At 43.2% G+C, this 22142-nt stretch overlaps 1 protein-coding gene across 3 annotated transcripts in view; it reads left to right on the top strand.

Annotated features, from left to right (window-relative positions):
- Window positions 1–22142, top strand: part of ATOH7 (atonal bHLH transcription factor 7) — a 33250-nt gene that overhangs the window by 2226 nt on the left and 8882 nt on the right. The window contains exons 2-3 of one of the 3 annotated variants that reach the window (XM_032252618.1): window positions 1534–1595; window positions 12407–13908. In XM_032252618.1, coding sequence (XP_032108509.1) covers window positions 12827–13285 — 459 coding nt within the window. In that variant the 5' untranslated portion in view covers window positions 1534–1595; window positions 12407–12826 and the 3' untranslated portion in view covers window positions 13286–13908. Of the gene's footprint in view, window positions 1–1235; window positions 1596–12353; window positions 13909–22142 lie in introns of those variants that run through there. The other 2 variants (XM_032252617.1, XR_004261039.1) reach the window with 2 other exon arrangements.

Below are 22142 nucleotides of genomic sequence, written 5' to 3'. Positions count from 1 at the left end.
GTTTTTGTTTGTTTTGAGTTAGGGTCTTGCTCTGTTGCCCAGGTTGGAGTGCAGTAATGCAATCATAGCTCACTGCAGCCTCAAACTCTTGGGCCCAAGCAAGCTTCCCACCTCAGCCTCCTGAGTAGTTGGATTCACAGATTCACACCACCATACCCAGCTAATTAAAAACAATTTTTTTTTGTAGAGACAGGATCTTGCGGTATTGCCCAGGATAGTCTCAAACTCCTAGCTTCAAGTAATCCTCCTGCCTTGACCTCCCAAAGTGCTGGGATTACAGGTGTGAGACACAGTGCCTGGCCTGTCTTTTGTTTTAGGGGCCTCAGCCAGGAGCCTAGGATGGATGAAGAAGAGTCTTCCTCCCCTCACTGCCAGCGGAACTATGAGTGCTTGAGCATCTTCCTTGCCAACTGGTTCTGTCCCTGAATGTTCTCCCAGCACATCTACCTTACCCTCGATACTACTGGAGAATTTGCATGCTTATAAGTCACTTTATAAGAGAAATCTTCAGGGCTCAAAAGAATGACTAGAATGTAGAGAGGAGGAATCTAGTTCTTTAATCTCAAAATATTAAGTTAAAAAACTTCTGAGTGTAAAGATATATAAATTTTTTAAAATTACCCACTGAAATGTTTTAAGACAGCCTTCTCTTTAATGTAAGTTATGGATTTAGCATTTTTTTTCCTTTTTTCTTTTTTTGAGACAGAGTCTCACTCTGTCGCCCAGGCTAGAGTGCAGTGGTGTGATTTCTGCAACCTCCATCTCCTGGGTTCAAGCAGATTCTTGTGCCTCAGCCCACTGAGGAGTAGCTGGGATTACAGGTGTGCACCACCATGCCTGGCTAATTTTTGTATTTTTAGTAGAGATGGGGGTCTCACCATGTTGGCTAGCTTTGTCTTGAACTCCTGGCCTCAAGTGATCTGCTGCCTCAGCCTCCCAAAGTGCTGGGATTACAGGTTTGAGCCACTGCACCCGGCTGGATTTAGCATTTTTCAAAAATGTTTTTTATGGACTTGGCTCTTTGGATATCCTCTGAGATGAAGGATCTACGTGCCAGACAAGTTTGAGAAACGCTGCATATCCTGTCTTGAGAAAAACCATAATCATAGTAAAGGCTCTAAAAACTCCTGAAGTTTAAAAAAACAAAACAAAACATTCAGTTGGCTTTCCCTATCCGTGGATTTTGCATCCATGAATTTAATCAACTGTGGATCAAAAATATTTGAGAAAAGAATTGTGTCTGTACTGAACATTCACAGGCTTTTTTCTTGTGATTATTCCCTAAACAATAGGTACAACAATAATTTCCATCGTGTTTACTTTGTGTTAGCCATCAAAGTAATCTACAGACGATTCAAAGTAAATGGGTGGATGTGCGTAGGTTATATGCAAATACAACATCATTTTATATCAGAGACTTGAGCATCCATGGATTTTGGTATTCAAAAAAGGTCCTGAAGCCAATCCCCCACAGGAACCAAAGGATAACTGTATAGATTTGTATAAGCCGGAATTTTCTTTTCTTTGTTGAAGGGTAGCGGTTTCAGGACACAATTTGGGAAACACACTTTGGAGGACCAACAAAGCTGATCTGGGTAAAGTGAGTAATGGGAAAAGGGGGGGATTGGAATTTGAGTCAGCACTCTAGAATTACTCTGAACCACTTGATTCTGGGGATATTTGGGGCATCCGATCAGTAAGAGGTTCTTTTAATGGGCTTCTGTAGAAAAGTTGTAGTATAGGAGTGTTTCTTAGCCTAAAGTGGTGAAGTATATAAGCCAACTTTGGCCTCTATCCTGGATGACTTACCTGAGTCCTGCATGCCACCAAGGAGCATGGACCAATGTTACCTGGGACCCAATTCAGTGTTCCTCGGATAGTAGCAAAGCAAGCTTGCTGAGGTGAATCAAGTGACCTAGAGTGACTTAAATTATATGGCAATTGGGAGTCACCACCAGGGAACAGGACAAATGTGTTGAAAAGAAAGGTCATGAGTGGCATTTGTCACCTGAGCACTGCAGTCAGCAGGGATGTCATGACTGTCAGAGTGCGGGATGCTCAGTTGCATGGGTCCACTGAAGCCTCAACAGCAGGCATTCCCAGGGAAGTGAACATGCAAGCAATGGCAGCCAGGGTGGGAGGAACTGACTCGGGGGTGAAACTGTCCTGTCAGCAGGATGGTCAGATGCTCAGTCGCAGAGGGACAAGGCAAACTGAGACTCTTTCTTTTGGCACCAATGTTCAAGGATCTAATTTTAAGTGAAGAGATGCAGAAGCTGCAGGTAGGGTGCAGTGTGGGAGTAATCTGGTGGCGGGAGCCTGGGCTGGGGAGATGCGTGTAGGTTGAGACAGGCCCCTGGTCTTCTGCTGAGAGAAGAGCAAGAGTCCAGGTCCTTGGAGGAGAGAGTTCATGGTGGACGAGGGACCTCACTACCCAAGCTGAGGTTCAGAACAGGCCTTTGGGAACCTAAGGAGGAGGGCCCATGGGGGAAGGGGTGTTGCAGGAAAGTCCAAAGAAGAGGTGAGGTTCATACATCTCCAGAAGCCTCCAGCTCACTCCCAGTCACATCAGACAATGCCCAGTGGGAATTGGGGCTCCAAGGAACCCTCGGGCTTGCTTCAGAGAATGAGGCTCACCTGTGCCTGCAGATTGCTAGGTCCTGTGCCTACAGTTTAGCAGAATGGGGGCCAGCTGGGCCTGACACAGCGCCGGCTTACATATCTCAGCATATTTAATGAGCGAAACTGGGTCCCAGTCCCTCTTCTAGGAACTGGGTGTACAGTGAAGAATAAGGCCATGTTCCTGCCATTGAAGCTCTTACGGACAATGGCGAGTGCAGCACGGAGCATGAGCTCTGTGAAGAAAGAGAGCTGGGTTCAAATCTGGCTGCTGTGTTGCTCAGCTAGCAACTAGGGCCTTGGTTTTCTTGGCCACGAAATGGGATTACAACTGTCCTCACTCAAAGAGGGTTATGAGAATCGGAGTTAACACTGGGTGAGCATTTGGTGTTTCCTGAAGGTGCAAATATTGTTATGGTGATGAGAACCTTTTTTTGTTTTAGCTTAAGGGATTAAGGTCAGCCTGATTAAGAACTTCAGTCCACCAAGCAGCAAATATGTATTTACAAGAACCAGACATTGAAAATTTGTCCCTTCTCCCAAAGAATTTCTAATCTATTTGGAGAAGCAGAAAATAAACATATAAGAGGATACCAACAATACCAGTTTTAAATATTCACGAGGGCAGAGATTTTTGCAGTTTGTTCAGCACTATCTCTAGGGCCTAAAACAGTCCCTGGCACATAGTAAGTACAATAAATATTTGTCAAACGTGGCGCAGTGGTTCATGCCTGTAATCCCAACACTTTGGGAGGCCAAGGCAAGAGGATTGCTTGAGCTCAGGGGTTCGAAACCAGCCTGGGCAACGTAGTGAAACCCCATCTCAAAAAAAAAAAAATTAGCCAGGCATGGTGGTCACGTGCCTGGTGTCTCAGCTACTCTGGAGGCTGAGGTGGGAGGATCACCTCAGCCCAGGGAGGTGGAGGCTGCCATGAGCCATGGTGTGCCACTGCACTCTAGTCTGGGTGACAGAGTAAGACCCTGTCTCAAAAAATAAAATAAAAATTTGTTGAATAAATGAACAGATGAAAATCAGTTTGAAACAATGAAACAAGTTGGTATATAGTTACCAAAGGAATAGAAGAGACTATACACTCACATGGCTTCAGTTTGGGGTTCTACTTAGAGATCACCTAGGAATTGGATTGAGACAGATGTCTGGCCAGCTAGCCACAGTATCTTTTTGCTTCCCTCTCAGTGGAGGTCAGTAGGAGGCAGGTGCACAGCCAGGAAGTAAGAGTCAAAAACACCGGTGAAAAGCGATGGGAATACAATCTCAGAATCAGAAGACCTGGATGTCTGGACACTCAGAATAACTTGTTTAGCCAAGCTGCTGAAATTGCATAAGGAAACAAAAAAGGCTAAACCAACAAAAATAAACAGAAAACCACTTCCCATGGGGCAGGGAGCTGACATCAGTGGCTGGCCTGGGCGGGTGAAGCCTCTGGGCTTTAACTCTGAGCTGACTCAGGTACCGTCTGAAACCTGGATGTAATGAGAGCCACCCTTTGGGGAAGAAAGCCACCTGCTCACTGTGAAAGAGCAAATGCCACCATTTCAGAGCAGAAACAAAGCAGCAGGTCTGTTGCCATTGCTTTTGGAGGGCATGATTTCTCCTGAAAGGGGCCATTAGCAAAAGGAAAAAGGGCTGCATTGCTGGGGGCGGAGGGGGCAATGGCTACTCTCCCCTGTGTGTGGGGTCCCTCCACTTCGAGATAGAAAATAAAAGGATGATGTAAAACAAGGGTCAGTAAAATTTCTACTCTTTTCCCATACTCTCATGGACTGTCTCATGTACCTGCTGGGGAGCAAGAGCTTGGTTTACGGCTCAGGGTAGGTTTTTCATACCTGTTAACTGGATCTTACCTGCAGAACTGGATTGTGAATTCTAATAGGCTAAAGGCCGCCTTATCCCTGATGCTGCCTGACACAGGGCTGAACAGATAGTAATCACTGTCCAAGAGACAAGGTCTTGAATCCTGGTGGACACACTGACACTGTACAGAGGGTCTTTGTCCACTGGGAGGTAGGGATGGTCTTGTGGTCTTACTGTGATTTGGATGAAATAACCCTTGCTTCAGTCACGGCCAGTCAGGAAAGCAGAGCCACGCTGAGCATAATGAAAGAAGAAATTTCTTAGAAGGACAAGGCCTTGCACAATTGGGAGAGGAGCTAGGGACATAAAGATCCAAAAAGAAGATGTTGGCCGGAAACGGTGGCTCACGCCTGTAATCCCAGCACTTTGGGAGACTGAGGCGGGTGGATCGTGAGGTCAGGAGTTTGAGACCAGCCCAGCCAACGTGGTAAAAACTTGTCTCTACTAAAAATACAAAATTTAGCTGGGCGTGGTGGTGTGTGCCTAGAGTCCCAGCTGTTCAGGAGGCTGAGACAGAAGAATCACTTGAACCTGGGAAGCGGAGGTTGCAGTGAGCCAAGATCACACCACTGCACTCCAGCCTGGGCAACAGAGCAAGACTCCATCTTAAAAAGAAGAAGAAGAAGAAGAAGAAGAAGAAGAAGAAGAAGAAGAAGAAGAAGAAGAAGTTGTTGTTGAAGGATTGGATGACAGTCCCTAAGCAGCACTGGCTTGGGTGAATGAATCCGAGCATGCAAGGAGTCTGGAAGCCAGGGATGTCCAACTGTTGAAGTAAGGGCAGGGAGGTGGCAGAGAAGTCAGGTACCCTGTGGTTGCTCCCTCCATGAGTTCACATGAAGCATCTGGTGGCGGGCCTGTGGCTGCCATTGCTCAGCAGGGTCAACAGTCGAGAGGGAGTGTGCAGGATGTGGAATAAGAGAAGAAGACAAGCACAAACTGGGCTCCTTCGGCACTCTGTCTGTCTCTGCTGTCCCTCAGTCATCTCCAGAGTATGGTGACTTGACTTCTGCTCTCATAGCTCATGCAACTGCATGTTTGCCCAACTCAAATCTGGAGCCACACTGGGAAAGGCATTCTGAGAAATGTAGCTTCCAGACTAAGTATGCCACAGAAAGGTTAGCACATCCGGAAGACCCATTCCCTGTATTCTGGTTCTACATGTGTAAAGCAACATCGTGATTGTCAATTTGCCTTCTCAAATACCTCAGTGCCAGGAAGGAAGGGGCCTGGATAGAAAGTGCAAATATTTCAGACACTGGAAAAGTAGAATCTTCCCTGAAAATGAACACTTTTAAATATGTGCCTGCAACTGTAAAACTGAACCTCAAACTATAATGAAATCACAAAACTTACTACCAAGTAAGGCTTTCCCTGAGCAGCCTTTTGGCTTCTGTCTCTGACTTTTTAAAAATTTATTTTATTTTATTTATTTATGTTTTTGAGGCAGAATCTTGCTCTGTCGTTCAGGCTGGAGTGCAGTGGTGTGATCTCGGCTCACTTCAATGTCCACTTCCTGGGTTCAAGCGAGTCTCCTGTTTCAGCCTCCAGAGTAGCTGGGATTACAGGTGCGCACCATCACGCCCAGCTTATTTTTACATTTTTAGTAGAGACGAGGTTTCATCATTTTGGCCAGGCTGGTCTCGAATTCCTGACCTCAGGTGATCCTCCCACCTCGGCCTCCCAAAGTGCTGGGATTACAGGCATGAGCCACCAGGCCTGGCCACCAACTTCTTTTCGGATCTTTATTCTCCTACCTCAGCTTCCTGAGTAGTGAGGATTACAGGCGTGCGCCACCGTGCCCGGTTAATTTTTGCAGGTTTTCTTTTTTTTTTTTTTTTTTTTTTTGTAGAGACGGGGTTTTGCCCTCTTGGCCAGTCTAGTCTCGAACTCCTGACTTCAGGTGATCTATCCACCTCGGCCTCCCAAAGTGCCTGGCCAGTCTCTGACATTTAAACCAGATTGCTCCAATGTCAAAGGTAAAATGAACTTTGAATTTTCCCTTCTCTCCCTGTCCCTGTTCACCCTAAGGTACCAGCACTAAAGAGCAGAAAACTGAAGCAAAAATGAGCAGAAGGAGTGGGTAGCTATTCTATACCCTGGAAAACTGCAACAGGTTACTTTGTTTACTTAAGCAAGCAGCTATATTACATTTAATTGTATGTCAGGCATAGATCTAAGTGCTTTACAAAGAGAAACTAATTTAATCCTATTGTATGAGATTGATTCTACCATTACTATCCCTCTTTTACATGTAACATGAGAGGCACAGAGAGGTTAAGTAAGTTGGCCAAGGTCACACAGTTGAGTTTTTCATATCATGACTTTAACTATAGTTCAATGTATTAAAGGTTCAAAAATTACTCATTTAATTCAAAATCTTCAGAAACTGATGACAAATTCATTTTTATTATCATTTATTAAAAGCTTCATAGTAGGTAATCCTCGCTGTCATTTAAAGGGTGACTTTCTTAGGGACCAGGCAGGATCCTTCGCAGGCCCAGTCTTCTTTAATGCTGTCTGCTCTATGAGGTAGGTATTACGATTCCTACCTTGCAGGTGGAGAAACAGGAGAAGTGATTTGCACAAGAGCACACAGCTTGGCTGGTTGATGGGAGGTTCGGGATTCAGAATGGACTCTGAAGATGGTGTTATGTTTAGCCACAATGCCAACAGGACTCTAAGATTCACAAGCAAGAAGAGTGAAGTCAGAGTCCAAACTGTGCAAGTCAGTCTGGCTCATAGCAACTGGTCTAAATCCAAGTGCCTAGCCAGAATTCTCCAGCAGTGTGCCAGGTGACCGGAAGCTGGAGAGCCTCCTGGGGCCCTGTGGTGAGCTTGGATTTTCTGGTGAGTGAGCACTGCTGGGGCCTGGAAGAAGCCCCTCCATTGTTGTCATCTTTCTCTTGACCTCATGTTTAGCTTCTGTCCCTTCTTAATTTCTGTCCTTCGCTGACTTTTCTCTTCCCTGGACCTTTGAGCTGCAGGGAGCAGAGGTACAAGATTTGACCTCTCCCTTCCTCTCTCTAAGCATATCAATCCTTCAATCCTTTTGTAGGTTTTTCTCCTCCTAGTAACCATATAGCACATTATAAAGCTACAGGAACTCAGCTGGGCATGGTGGCTCATGCCTGTAATCCCAGAACTTTGGGAGGCTGAGGCTGGCAGATCACTGAGGTCTGGAGTTCAAGACCAGCCTGGCCAACATGGTGAAACCACATCTCTACTAAAAATACAAAAATTAGCCACTTGTGGTGGTGCACACCTGTAACCCCAGCTACTCAGGAGGCTGAGGCAGGAGAACTGCTCGAACCCAGGAGGCACAGGTTGCAATGAGCTGAGACTGTACCACTGCACTCCAGCCTGGAAGTCAGAGCAAGATTCTGTCTTTAAATAAATAAATAAATATGCTACAGGACTGCTAACACTTTGCACTAATGGTTTTCAATAAAATAGTAGTGGATCTCAGCTTCATTGTTCCTTTGTCTTTTGCTGGTTTTCCTCTTAGTCTGTAGGGGGACCCAGAGTCTCCTGACTGCTACACTCTCCATAAGGAAGCCTCAGTCTTCAATTTCTATAGTTTTCTCTGCAAATTTCAGAATGAATATATATATTTTTTTGAGACGGAGTTTCGCTCTTGTTACCCAGGCTGGAGTGCAATGGCGCGATCTCGGCTCACCGCAACCTCCGCCTCCTGGGTTCAGGCAATTCTCCTGCCTCAGCCTCCTGAGTAGCTGGAATTACAGGCACGCGCCACCATGCCCAGCTAATTTTTTGTATTTTTAGTAGAGACGGGGTTTCACCATGTTGACCAGGATGGTCTCGATCTGTTGACCTTGTGATCCACCCGCCTCGGCCTCCCCAAGTGCTGGGATTACAGGCTTGAGCCACCGCGCCCGGCTGAATATTTTTTACGAAGTGTTTTCCTTTCTCTCCTTTAATTGTGTGTGTGTGTGTGCACGCATGTGCACATTTGAGAAGTTTCATCACAAAAATTAAATACAATTTTGGATAAAAGGAATGTTTACCCTTGATCCTATTCTACACATTTTATGTAACAATTTCTAGCCATGGATCTTTTACCTCTAAAATAATATTTTCTTTTTTTTTTTCCTTCTGCATGTGTAAACTCCTTTTTCCCTGGGCCTACCCCAACTCTTGCCGTCTCCTTATCTCCATCTGCTAGTTTTGATTTCTGGCCAACCATCAAATGTATGGTAACCACCAATTCAACTGGTAGGATCATACATTCAGTATGAAAACGCTGTGGAAATTGGTGTCTGACATACATGTTCCTCTGGCCCAAAAGGCTATGGGGGTGTGTGTGTGTGTGTGTGTGTGTGTGTGTGTATCTCACACACACACACACACACACACATATATACATGTATTTTTTCTTTGAGACAGAGTCTTGCTCTGTCACCCAGCCTAGAGTCAGTGGTGCAATCATAGCTCACTGCAGCCTTGACCTCCCATACTCAAGCTATCTTTCCTTACTTAGCCCCTCCCAAGTAGCTGGCACTACAGGCATGCTCCACTACTCCCAGCTAATTTATTTTATTTCTATAGAGACAGGATCTTACTATGTTGCATAGGCTGGTTTCAAACTCCTGTGCTCAAGTGATGGTGTGAGCCACTGCGCCCAGCCTGTTTTTTTAAGAAGTCATTCTGCATTCAAAATATGCAGCTAGCTCCCATTCCCTACAGGTGAGGAAATGTGAATCATTGTCGGGGTTATTCACTAAGAATGTCTCATTCTGGCCAGCATCTATCATTTACCTAGTTTATTGTTCCAGTCACTCATTCCAGGTTATTTACTGACTACTTATTATTTTCTAGTGTCTAGTGTGCTAGACACTCGGGTTATAAAATAGTGATGCTGTCCTTTATGCACAAAATTGCTAATTCTATTCCTGACAATTTTATTAGTGACTTCTCTGACTGGGAAGTTACTGGCAGATATCCGTTGGTCCATTGCAAAATGAGGGGCTTGTATTAAGTGATCTCATAATTTTAAAGCCTCTAAAATGAAGAAATGCAGGAGATTTGACTTCTTGTCTTAATCCAATCATGAAATTTCTCAATGCCTTTTAGCACACTGTTCAGTCTCTAGCTTGCAGTCTCCTTCTCCTCTGCAAAATAAATGACAGCTGAGCGTGCTGACTCATGCCTGTAATTCCAGCACTTTGGGAGGCTGAGTTTGGTGGTTCACCTGAGGTCAGGAGTTCGAGACCAGCCTGGCCAACATGGTGAAACCCCATCTCTAATAAAAATACAAAATTAGCCGATGTGGTGGCACATGCCTGTAATCCCAGCTACTCAAGAGGCTGAGGCAGGAGGATCACTTGAACTTGGGAAACGGAGGTTGCAGTGAGCTGAGATTACACCACTGCACTCCAGCTTGGGCAAAAAGAGCAAAACTCCATCTCAAAAATTAATAATAATAAAAATAAATAAAATAAATGAAAGGTACTAGAGCAGGTTAGAAAAAATGTCCAAGGAACTTTGTTTCTTTCTTTCTTTGTTTTCAGACAGGGTCACACTTTGTTGCCCAGGCTGGAATGCAGTGGTGATCACTGGTCACTGCAGCCTCCACCTCCCAGGCTTCTCCTCCCACTTCAGCCTCCCAAGTAGCTGGGACTACAGGGGCATGCCACCACACCTGGCTAATATTTTTAAAATATTTTTCATAGAGATAGGGTCTCACTATATTGCCCAGGCTGGTCTCAAGCAATCTTCTTGCCTTGGCCAAAGTGCTAGGATTATAGGCATGAGCCACTGCACCCAGCCAAGGGACTTTGTCAGTAGATTTTTCTAGGATAAGAGGGTTCTGTGTTCAAGAAGTTCTCAGAAATGCTGGAGTCAACAGGTTTCTTTATTCGAGGATTTCTCAGAAACTTTACTGTGCCAATTTTGCTTCATGAATCTCCAAGTGGGAGACAGCAGATAATGTTTCCCAAATTTATTTGACAATGGAACCCTTTCCCCCAGAAGCAACTTTGTCATACTAATAATGTCTTTCAGAATACATTTGGGAAATGTCTTATACATGCCCTCTAAGACCCTTTTTTATTGCAGCAATTCTGTCTGTCCTTGGATCAACTTTATGTCATAGGTGTCTGCTAGTTTATGTTCTAATATAACTCTGTGTGCACAGTACTATTTCCTTTTTCTCTTCAAGTTATGCTTCCATTGCTCTTGGAACTCGGGCTATAATCTCATCAATCCTGGATACGTGGCCTGCAAAAGCATACATCTCATTAGCACTTTGGACAATAACGTCCAGAACAAATGCACAGTCCATTTTGCAGAAAAGCATTCCACAGAGCAGCACAGAGGGAGCTCTTTGGAGGAAAGGGATGAGATAAACGAATATGAAGAACAATGGCATTAATAGGGCAGATTTCTACCAAAACACAGAAAAATATATTTGACATTTTGATGACTATATAACATAGTCTTTTCTGTCAAGGGACTGCTGTTCCCAACCAAGACTCAAAGTAACAGAGCTGAGTGGCTCCATGCAAAAGTCTGTGTTCAACATCTGTCATGCTGGAGATCATTAATGTTCAATTGCTTCCTATTGTCTTCATGTCATTCAACTTCATTTCATTGTCATTGCTTCAGCTGGGGATTAATCAACTATTTATGGGAAGACAGGACTTGGAGTCAGGGCAGTCATAATGGGGTTATAGTCTGAGCAATGGTGGGGAGAGCAAGTCACGGTTAAAAGACTCTGGATTTGTGAGAATTTGTTGATAATTTAATTAAATAAACATATTTGAGAATAATGCTGACATGTCCATATGTCAAAAGGAGAAAGAGCATACTTGGTCTTCCTAAAAAATCCAGTAATGATTCTGGATTGAACATATTTGGAGCTAGTTTCTTGCCCCTTGATTCCTCTTAAGAGTGAGAAATGAGCAGAGATGAAAGAATCCAATTAATGGTTTTTCCACATCAATCAGATCATCATTATCTATAGCAGAAATCATGCTTTGTCATTCCTGGGGGCAGGTGACATAACAGAAATGTTCAAGGATATAAACTATTTTCAAAAATTGTCCTTTAGGAACTACTTTTTTACATGTCATCAATTACTTAGATGTTCTCATTTTGCACAAAAATCGGCATTATGATTAGTTTTGTTTGATTTAAATGTTAAATGATTAAATGATTAGAGCATTTCCCACAAACATTTATGAACCTGTGGCAGAGGAAATGAAGTATAAATACTGAATTAATTTGCCTAAGTATATGATCGAGCAATCCAATTTTATAATTAGAATAATATAAAGTTTTATATACACATTAATCTTTTGATATGTTATATTGTTTAATAGAAAACAACCAAACTATTTACACAGTAAAATTCCAGGTCTGCAATATTAGAACCTGCTAATTAGTTCCAATTTACTTAATAATTACAATTAAAATGTCAGTTTATTAGATCAGTATTATGCAAAATTATCACACTTCTCAACAAAGCTACATCTTCTTATACTACAGTTCCGATGTATCCCATAATGCCAAAACCCACATCTTCACACAGATGATTTCTAATAATACACAAATCTCGGTTAAGTTTTTGATATGCAAACCGCCCACTGATACGGGAAAAGATAGACCAAGCTCTGCCCCAACCCCCCACCTTGTTATTCTTTTGGGGACAGCCAGGCCACTCCAGATGGTGTGTTAGTGTTGGACATAGCTCTGGAGAAACTTCAACAGACTAAGGCTGTAATGTCAGGATTTTGCTGTGCGTCGCCCCCTCCCCCCCCGCAGTTCCCAGGGTAGGAAGGTGCTGAGATAGAAGCCGAGGGACGCCCGCCCACCTGCCACCACCTGTTCCTTCCTTCAGCTCTCTGCTATAAATTCTCCTCCCTCCAAGATTCATCCCGCACTCTCCGACAGCTACTGCGCTAAAAGCGCTCCTTCCCTCAGCGTCGGGAAAGAGTTCATCTTCCTGCAAAGGAGTCTCAGGCTTTCCCAGAGGACTTGAAAGGCCTTCCTCGAACCAGCCACATCAAACTCTGCTGCAGAAGGTTTCCTTCTCTTTTTCAACTTCACCTTGAGAAAATGACTTTCTCTTGAGCCTCTCAATTTCCCCTAAATTTGGGCAAGTGAAGAGATATCAGCCTGGTCATCCAGGAGGACAGAAGGCCGAGTCCCGCACTCCCCCCCTGTAAACTATTTGATTGCTCGTGAGTTGCTTTGTTTATGACTTATTTGCTCAGAAGAGCCACGTAGGGAAGCGGCTCGAGAGACCAGCCCACGCGCAGGTCCTGAGCGGGCGTGCGTGCGAGGTTGACGCCTGGCTGCTCCGGACCCGGGATGAAGTCCCGCAAGCCCAGCGGGCCGCCGGCGGGAGCGCGCGTTGCGCCCCCGTGCGCGGGCGGCGCCGAGTGCGCGGGCACGTGCGCGGGCGCCGGGCGGCTGGAGAGCGCGGCGCGCAGGCGCCTGGCGGCCAACGCGCGCGAGCGCCGCCGCATGCAGGGTCTCAACACGGCCTTCGACCGCTTACGGAGGGTGGTGCCCCAGTGGGGCCAGGATAAAAAGCTGTCCAAGTACGAGACCCTGCAGATGGCGCTGAGCTACATCATGGCTCTGACCCGGATCCTGGCCGAGGCCGAGCGATTCGGCTCGGAGCGGGACTGGGTGGGTCTCCACTGTGAGCACTTCAGCCACGACCACTATCTCCCGTTCCCGAGCGCGAAGCTGTCGGGCGAGAGCGAGCTGTACGGCCAGAGACTCTTCGGCTTCCAGCCCGAGCCCTTCCAGATGGCCACCTAGGGCTCGCGCCTCCGCGGGGGTGGGTGCCCGGGAGCGGCTCCGAGTCGCGGCCCTGCCCCAAGTAGCCCAGAAGCCTGCGGCGGCCCAGCACTCTAAGGATGCATTCCTCGAGGAAAATTAGTCAATTCTCAGATTACTTTATTCGCATCGTCAGACCTATGGACGCAATCATTTAATTGCCTTTCTTTCTCCCTCCTCCTCTGTATTTTGTAGATTTTATTAACGGATCTTGTGAATGGGTTTGATTGCTGTGAAAATGCCCCCTTTCCCCTTTTCTGGGCTACTTTGAGGGAAAACAAGCTTAAGAAAAATAGGATTAGGCTATTCTGTTCCAGTCCTCAGAGAAATAATCACATTCTTAAATTTTGTAAGTTTGTCCTGTTCGGGTGAAGTTACAGTATCCATTACTTGTGTTTGCTCACAACAGAGCTACCTTCCTGTTGTGTAAATGCTTTTTTGCTTTAGTGCATTGTGTGTGCATGCATGAAGTAGAAAGAAACTTTTTTTCGGGGTACAGTACATGATGGTATGAGTGCACTGTATTTTTTTAATCTGTGTACACATTATTAAAATATAGATTTTATAAAATACAAATAAAAACGTGGGTTTGTTTTTCATGCCAAGTACCTAGCCAGTTAACTGGTGGCACTAAAGGACTCTTTGGAGGTGATGATATAGAATGCTTCCCTGAGCAAAGATGTGGAGTGTTTAAACCTAATCCGACCAATAAATGAATGTGCCGCTTTATAATACTTCCTCAAAAAGCTGATGAGAGTACATGTAAGTAATTTGAACGTTTTCTGTCAACGTGGAAATATATTTTTGTTAATTTTTTAAAAGATTAAACTGAAATATTTAGCTTTTAAGTAACTAGATACACAGTTCCTCAATATTTTATTATCCATATTAAGCAGATTACTAAGTCCTTACAAGTACTCAAATATATGTAGTTATTCCTATATGTATACAGTAATGTGTATATACATATATATATATATATATGTATATACACATATACAGGAATACACATATATATTTCCAAAACTAACAAATTAAAAATGTTGCCTTTGGAAGTGATTTCCTTTTAATCAGTACGAGTCAGACAATAAGGGCTTCACTACCATCAAGACCAATGAAAATGGGAGCAAAATAATAAGCATGGTATTGGTTTGAATTACTTTTATTAATTTGCTTAGCCATTGCATGAATAAACCAAGCCCTTCATGTAAAGAATGACTTGGTGGTGAAGAGTGCTGCATGCAGTTGGGAGAATGTCTTACTCATAATTAGGAAAAGCAGGACTCTCAGTTATCCGTGCATTTGGAATTTGTCAACAAAAACACCACCAATGACTCCCAAAACTTTTGGATTCCAAAGCCTAACCTCAGACACAGCTGTTTCTTCACAGTTTATCTACAAAGACTTCATTACAATTTTTATTTTCTTAGTTACCCCTATCAAAATCGATTTGGTTTGTAATGAGGAAAAGTGTCTTCCCTAGCCCATACATATGTTTACACTTTAAAAATCACAAGTGGGCCAGGCGCAGCAGCTCACACCTGTAATTCCAGTACTTTGGGAGGCCGAGGCGGGTCGATCATCTGAGGTTAGGAGTTTGAGACCAGCCTGACCAACATGATGAAACCCTATCTCTACTAAAAATACAAAATTAGCCAGGCATAGTGACACATTCCTGTAATCACAGCTACTTGGGAAGCTGAGGCAGGAGAATCACTTGAATCCAGGAGGTGGAAGTTGCATTGAGCCGAGATTCCATCATTGCACCCCAGCCTGGGCGATCAGAGCAAAACCCGGTCTCAAAAAAAAAAAAAAAAAAAAAGATCACAAGTGTATTTTCAGAAACCCCTTGGGAGTTTGAAGCTGCATTTCCCTTTCCAGGTGGTATTTGTTAATAAGAAACAGGAGGGCTCAGGATTTTGCTTCCTGCAAATTTGATAGTAAACTGAAAATTTAGAAACTGCAAATTAGATAGTAAAATGTTTAACCTCTTGACTCCAACAACTCTTAAAAGATGCTATGTAATCTAGCAGACAAACAACACAACTTTAGAAGTGATGATACCAGGACCGCTTTCTAGTCACAACTTCACTCTGCAGTACACACTTGGGTCAATGGCAAGATTCAAGGCATTTGCCTTACTTGCTATTTGGGCACAATAGTCTGCTTACTCAGATCTCCTGAAAAGCTTCATTAATAACTTCAGCAAGTTTGTAGAGTTTGAGAATGAGCAAAATTGGTGCTTTTGTTTATCAGAGAACGTCTCAAACATATATTAAGATCATTAGTCATTTTTCAGGTAATGGGTGTCACATCTCCCTCTTTGAACTGTAAATACCTTGTGAAAGAGTAATGTGCTTTTTGTTATATCTCTATGCCTTTTAGGATAGGACCTTGTACAGAAAAAAATTATTTTTTAATAGATACTTCATTTTTGGCTACTAATTTAACAACACTTTCTTAATGAAATAAAACAATTTTATTAAAATCATGGGATTCTAATCTCATACTTCTTCCATAACCTCAGTCCTCCAAAAGAATGGGAGTCTGTCTTTTAAATATTAAACCTTTAGCTGCCTGCTTCTGTGTTTTGAAGATTTCTGGAAGCAACTTCGCTTTTACCAAATTTCTAAACTTTCCACCCCATTCAATGTACTATTTTTTTCCTGGAAGACATTTGAGGGAAAAGTAAATGAGTCTCAGCGATCAAATCCAATCTTTGATAAAACTCTTTAGACTGAATGTTGAGAGATCTATTATGGTTTTTGAAGTAGGAGGCCAGATAAAACCAAGTATAAAATCTTTGTGCAGTCAAGATTCATGATATGTAATAGAGGTTACATTACCAAGCAACCTAAATCTTGCTATGGTATTTTATACTGTTCATCTTGGAAATTAATTTTCTTTCTAGTTTGACAAGATATTAAAATTAAAAAATATATCTGTTTCTGGGCTCCCTTTTTTCAACAAATCAACAAATATTATCAAGTACCTATACATACCCAGTTTTATGTGACACCATCGTTGTCCTTGGATAGACAACTAAAAGAGAACATACATGTATTAATCAATAAGTAGTCCTAAACAGAGTTTAGCTGAATCCTTCAATAGTGCAGTACCAGGGGTATGTGCTATAAGAGCTCCTAAGAGAGGGGCATTAAATAATAAAGGAAGACCGCCTCTGGAAGTTCGACTAGCTATTATTACATGTGGGCTCTCCCTGGGTGTAAGCTAGAGACTGAGCTCCCAAACCCCAAGGTCAGAACTCTTGAAGAACCACATATAAATGAACAGGACTATCAAGATGGGAAAGGCGACTGGATGCTGTGGCTTATTCCTGTAATCCTGGCACTCTGGGAGGCTGAAGCAGGAGGATAACTTGAGGCCAGAAATTTGAGACCAGTGTGGGGAGCAAAGCAGGACTCCATTTCTACAAAAAATTTAAAAATTAGCCATCTGTGGTGGTGTGCACCTGTAGTCCCAACTACTCTGGAGGCTGAGTTGGGGGAGGATTTCTTGAGTCCAGGAGTTTGAGGATGCAGTGAGCTATGATTGTGCCACAGCACTCCAGCCTAGGTGACAGAGTGAGATCCTGTCTCAAAAACAAAAACAAAAACAAAAACAAAAAAAGATAGGACAAGCCACCATTAAGCTCATTACCAAAAACTGGTTATACTGACTTCCTATTCTTTCTATTGACAGATCTTAAGGAATATGAGGCTAAATATCCAGTATAGCCAGTTTCTTAGTTAATGAGCTGATATTTATACTAAGAAAGATCTAAAATTCCTGCTAGCTATGGCCCAGATGGGGGTGTATTTAGGTTGTGGTTAATAGAGTTGCAGGATTCAACAATTAAGGCTCAATTCACTTAAATTTTGCCATATTACAGTAAAAGCAAATTGCTATTTTTGGTACTGAAGTTGGCTAGCATCTGCTCTCTGTCTAGACATCACTGAAGTTACCTCTTTACTTATGGGTGAAAGAAATTTCAAAACACATATAAGACTATAAATATATGATCTGTTGTCTCATATGCCCACCTTTTTTCCCTTCTCTGCTTATAAATATACTAGGAGGTAAAAATGTTAACAAGTCTTATATTGATTTTTAGATTGCTATTTCAGATGAATAGCATAACCCCAAAATACCTGAGCTGAAAGACAACAGTCATACATTGCTCAACAATGGGGATACATTCTGAGAAACAGGTTGTTAGGTGATTTCATCATTATATGAACTTCATAGGGTGTCCTTACACAAACTAGATGGTCTAGCCTGCTACACACTTAGGCTGTATGGTATAGCCCATTGCTCCTAGCTTATAAACCTGTGTAGCGTGTGACTGTACTGAATACTGTGGACAATTGTAACATAATGGCAAGTATTAATGTGTCTGAACATAGAAAAGGTGCAGTAAAAATACAGTATAGGACGGGCACGGTGGCTCTGCCTGTAATCCCAGCACTTTGGGAGGCCAAGTTGGGCGGATCATGAGGTCAAGAGATCGAGACCATCGTGGCCAACATGGTGAAACCCTGTCTCTATCAAAAATACAAAAATTAGCCAGGCATGGTGGCACATGTCTGTAGTCCCAGCTACTCCGGAGGCTGAGGCGGAGGAATTGCTTGAATCCGGGAGGCAGAGGTTGCAGTGAGCCGAGATTGTGCCACTGCGCTCCAGCCTGGTGACAGAGCAAGACTCCGTCTCAAAACAAAAACAAAAACAAAAAAACAGTATAAATGATTAAAAATGATACACCTGTATAAAGCACTTACCGTGAATGGAGCTTGCAGGACTGGAAGTTGCTCTGGCTGAGCCAGTGAGACAGTGGTGAGTGAATGTGAAGGCCTAGGGCATTACTGTACACTACTGCAGACTTTATAAACACTGCACTTAGGCTACACTCAATTTATACAATGTTTTCTTTCTTTAATAATAAATTAACCTTAGTTTATTGGTAATTTTAAAAAACATTTTCAAACTTTTTTTTTTTTTGAGACGGAGTTTCGCTCTTGTTACCCAGGCTGGAGTGCAATGGCGCGATCTAGGCTCACCGCAACCGCCGCCTCCTGGGTTCAGGCAATTCTCCTGCCTCAGCCTCCTGAGTAGCTGGGATTACAGGCACGCACCACCATGCCCAGCTAATTTTTTGTAGTTTTAGTAGAGACGGGGTTTCACCATGTTGACCAGGATGGTCTCGATCTGTTGATATCGTGATCCACCCGCCTTGACCTCCCAAAGTGCTGGGATTACAGGCGTGAGCCACCGCGCCCGGCCCAAACTTTTTGACTCTTGTAAAAGCACATTGCTTAAAACACAAACACATTGTGCAGCTTGTATGTGTAAAATAAATATTTTCTTTATATTCTTATTCTATAAGACTGTTTTACATTTAAATTTTCTTTACTTTTTAAACTTTTTGTTAAAATCTAAGACATAAAAACACACATTCATGGCCAGGCATGGTGGCTGATGCCTGTAATACCAGCACTTTAGGAGGCCAAGTTGGGCGGATCACCTGAGGTCAGGAGTTCAAGACCAGTCTGGCCAACGTGGTGAAGTCTTGTCTGTACTAAAAATACAAAAATTGGCTGGTCATGGTGGCGCATGTCTGTAGTCCCAGCTACTTGGAGGCTGAGGTAAGAGAATCGCTTGAACCCGGGAGGCGGAGGCTGTAGTGAGCTGAGGTTGTGCCATTGCACTCCAGCCTGGGCGACAGAGGAAGACTCTGTCTCAAAAAAAAAAAAGAAAAAAGAAAAAGAAAAGAAAAGAAACACAAATTAACCTGGGCCTCCACAGGGCCAGGGTCATCAATATCACAGTCTTCCTCCTCCACATTTTGTCCTACTGGAGGGTCTTCAGGGGTAGTCTCAGGCCTGTAGCCATAACAATGCCTTCTTGAGTACCACCTGAAGGACGTGCCTGAGGCTGTTTTACAGCTAACCATTCTTTTTATAAGTAGAAGTACACTCTAAAATAAGATAAAAAGTATGGTATAATAGATACATAAACCAGTAATATAGTTGTTTATTTTCATTATCAAGTATTACGTACTGTACATAGTTGTATGTGCAATTGTTTGAATATGCAATTGCATATTCAAATCGAGCAGTTGGTTTGTTTATACTAGCATCACTAGAGACATGTTGAGTAATGTGCTATGATGTCATGTTACTGTATTAGTCCATTCTCACACTGCTATGAAGAAATAACCAAGACTGGGTAACTTATAAAGAAAAGAGGTTTGGCCGGGCGCGGTGGCTCAAGCCTGTAATCCTAGCACTTTGGGAGGCCGAGGCGGGTGGATCACGAGGTCAAGAGATTGAGACCATCCTGGTCAACACGGTGAAACCCCGTCTCTACTAAAAATACAAAAAGTTAGCTGGGCATGGTGGCGTGTGCCTGTAATCCCAGCGACTCAGGAGGCTGAGGCAGGAGAATTGCCTGAACCCAGGAGGCGGAGGTTGCGGTGAGCCGAGATCGTGCCATTGCACTCCAGCCTGGGTAACAAGAGCCAAAAACTGTCTCAAAAAAAAAAAAAAAAAAAAAAAAAAACGAGAAAAGAGGTTTAACTGACTCACGGTTCCACATGGCTGGGGAGGCCTCAAGAAATTTACAATCATGGCAGAAGGCACCACTTCACAGGACAGCAGGAGGGAGAATGAGTGCCAGCAAGGGAAAAGCTAGACTCTTATAAAACCATCAGATCTCGTGAGACTCACTCATCATGAGAACAGTATGGAGGAAACTGCCCCCATGATTCAATTACCTCCACCTGGTGCCGCCCTTGACACATGGGGATTATGGGAATTACAATTCAAAGTGAGATTTGGGAGGGGACACAGAGCACAACCATACCTGTTACCTACAAAGTCACTAAGTGATAGGAGCTTTTCAACTCTGTTATAAGCTTAAGAGACCACTGTCATATACAGGTATTGATCGACTTACGACCTATGCAACTTACGACCACAATCGCTAGCCACGACTGCTCTGCTGTAGATTTTTGGAAACACTACAACATTTTGATGTGTATCAAGAATATTGCTACCGCCTGGGAGGCTGTGACGACAAAGTGCATGAATGGCATCTGGAAAAATTGTGCTAAGGGCTATGTTAATGATTTTGACGGATTTGACAGTGAACATGAACTTGAAACAATTCGGGAAAAAATAGTAAAACTCGCTAAAGACCTTTCTTTGGAGTGTGAGATGGAAGATGTCGAAGAGTTGCTAGACAAAGAATCCGGAGAACTTACAAATGAAGAGCTAATCGAACTGGAAGAAGAAAGAGTGGCGGAAGAAGAAAGAAGAGAAGCAGAGAAAGAAGAGGAGGAGCCAGAAAGAAAGTTCACCACTAAGGGATTATCAGACGGTTTATCTTTACTGAGTAAACTTCTTATACATTTCGAAGCAATGGACCCAAACATCGAACGATTTGCAAGGATTGAACGGGTGGCGCACGATGTGTTTCATCCGTATCGTGAAATTTATGAAGAAAAAAGAAACATACAATTCAGACAAAGTTCACCATGTTTATGAAAAAACCAACTCTGGTAACGCCAACTGCTGCCTCAGATGACGACATCAATGATCTGCAGCGAAGCACCAGCGGCCAATAAAATGTTTCGTACATGTTTATATATTTTGATATGTTTTGCAATTGGGAAAATATTTCCTATGGTATTTTTTACACCTGTATTTTGTATTTTTATATGCACCTGTATTTTGTAATTTTGTATGTTTTGCAAATATTAAACCAGTTGTACTGGTAATGCAGTGTTTTACTTAAACCTGACGAATGTAAAAATAAGAAACAAAATGGTGTAGAGATGATACAAATGGCATAAAATGAACAAAGAAAATTATGATGTATAACAATAATGAAAGAAAATTATGATAAAATATGACTTAAAGATTTTTATAACATCATTTCACAGTACTGTACATATAGCCTACTCAACTTACGATCAAATCGTGTTACGACTGGTCTGTTGGAACCAATCGTAGTCGTAAGTCGAGCAGTAGCTATAGGTGATTGACTAAAACATTGTTATGCAGCCAATTACTGCTCCGGAAAACAAGAACTTACTAAGCTATTTCATATACTAAATATACTGTTTAATTTAAAAAAATTCTGTATATTATGCTGTTTTAACATTTAAAAAACCTTTCTGGGCTGGGTATGGTGGCTTCTTCCTGCAATCTCAGAACTTTGAGAGGCTGAGGCAGGAGGCTCACTTGAGCCCGGGAGTTTGAGACCAGCTGCGCAACATAGTGAGACCCTGTTTCTACAAAAAAAAATTAGAACTTAGCTTGGCATGATGGCTTGCACCTGTAATCCTAGCTATTTGGGAGGCTGAAGTGGGAGGATTGCTTGAGCCCGGGAGTTTTTGAGGTTACGAGTACCACTGCACTCCAGCCTGGGTGAAAGAATGAGACTGTCTCTTAAAACAAAAATAACAACAACAAAACACTCTTCTGGTTGGGGAGAGACAGCCCCTCTTAAGGTTGGCCAATTTTTAAGGACAGAAAAGGGTTCAAAGGAAAGCTTGCCTTTGGTATGCAGACTTCCCAATCCAGAAATCTGGCCTGTACACACCAGGAGATAATATTCACCTGCCTTAATTATCTCAGGGCCAGGTAGTAGGCAGCTAGGGACCTCTCCTTAGAGCCTGTCCAATTTATTTAAACAAGCCAATCCTGCCCATCCTTGCCTTTCTCACAGAAACTCCAGTAAGGGCCGTGGCCTAGCCTCTCAACTTGCTCCCGCCCCTTCTGCCTCCTGACCGAAGCTGGTGCCTCCCCATGGGGCTCTGCATGACGCCACGTGCCTC

Source organism: Sapajus apella, unplaced genomic scaffold, assembly GCF_009761245.1.
Source record: "Sapajus apella isolate SASKATOON/1434 unplaced genomic scaffold, GSC_monkey_1.0 scaffold78, whole genome shotgun sequence".
Lineage (NCBI taxonomy): Eukaryota > Metazoa > Chordata > Mammalia > Primates > Cebidae > Sapajus > Sapajus apella.
The sequence above is the reverse complement of the archived record's forward strand: the minus strand, read 5'-3'. Positions and strand labels throughout refer to the sequence as shown.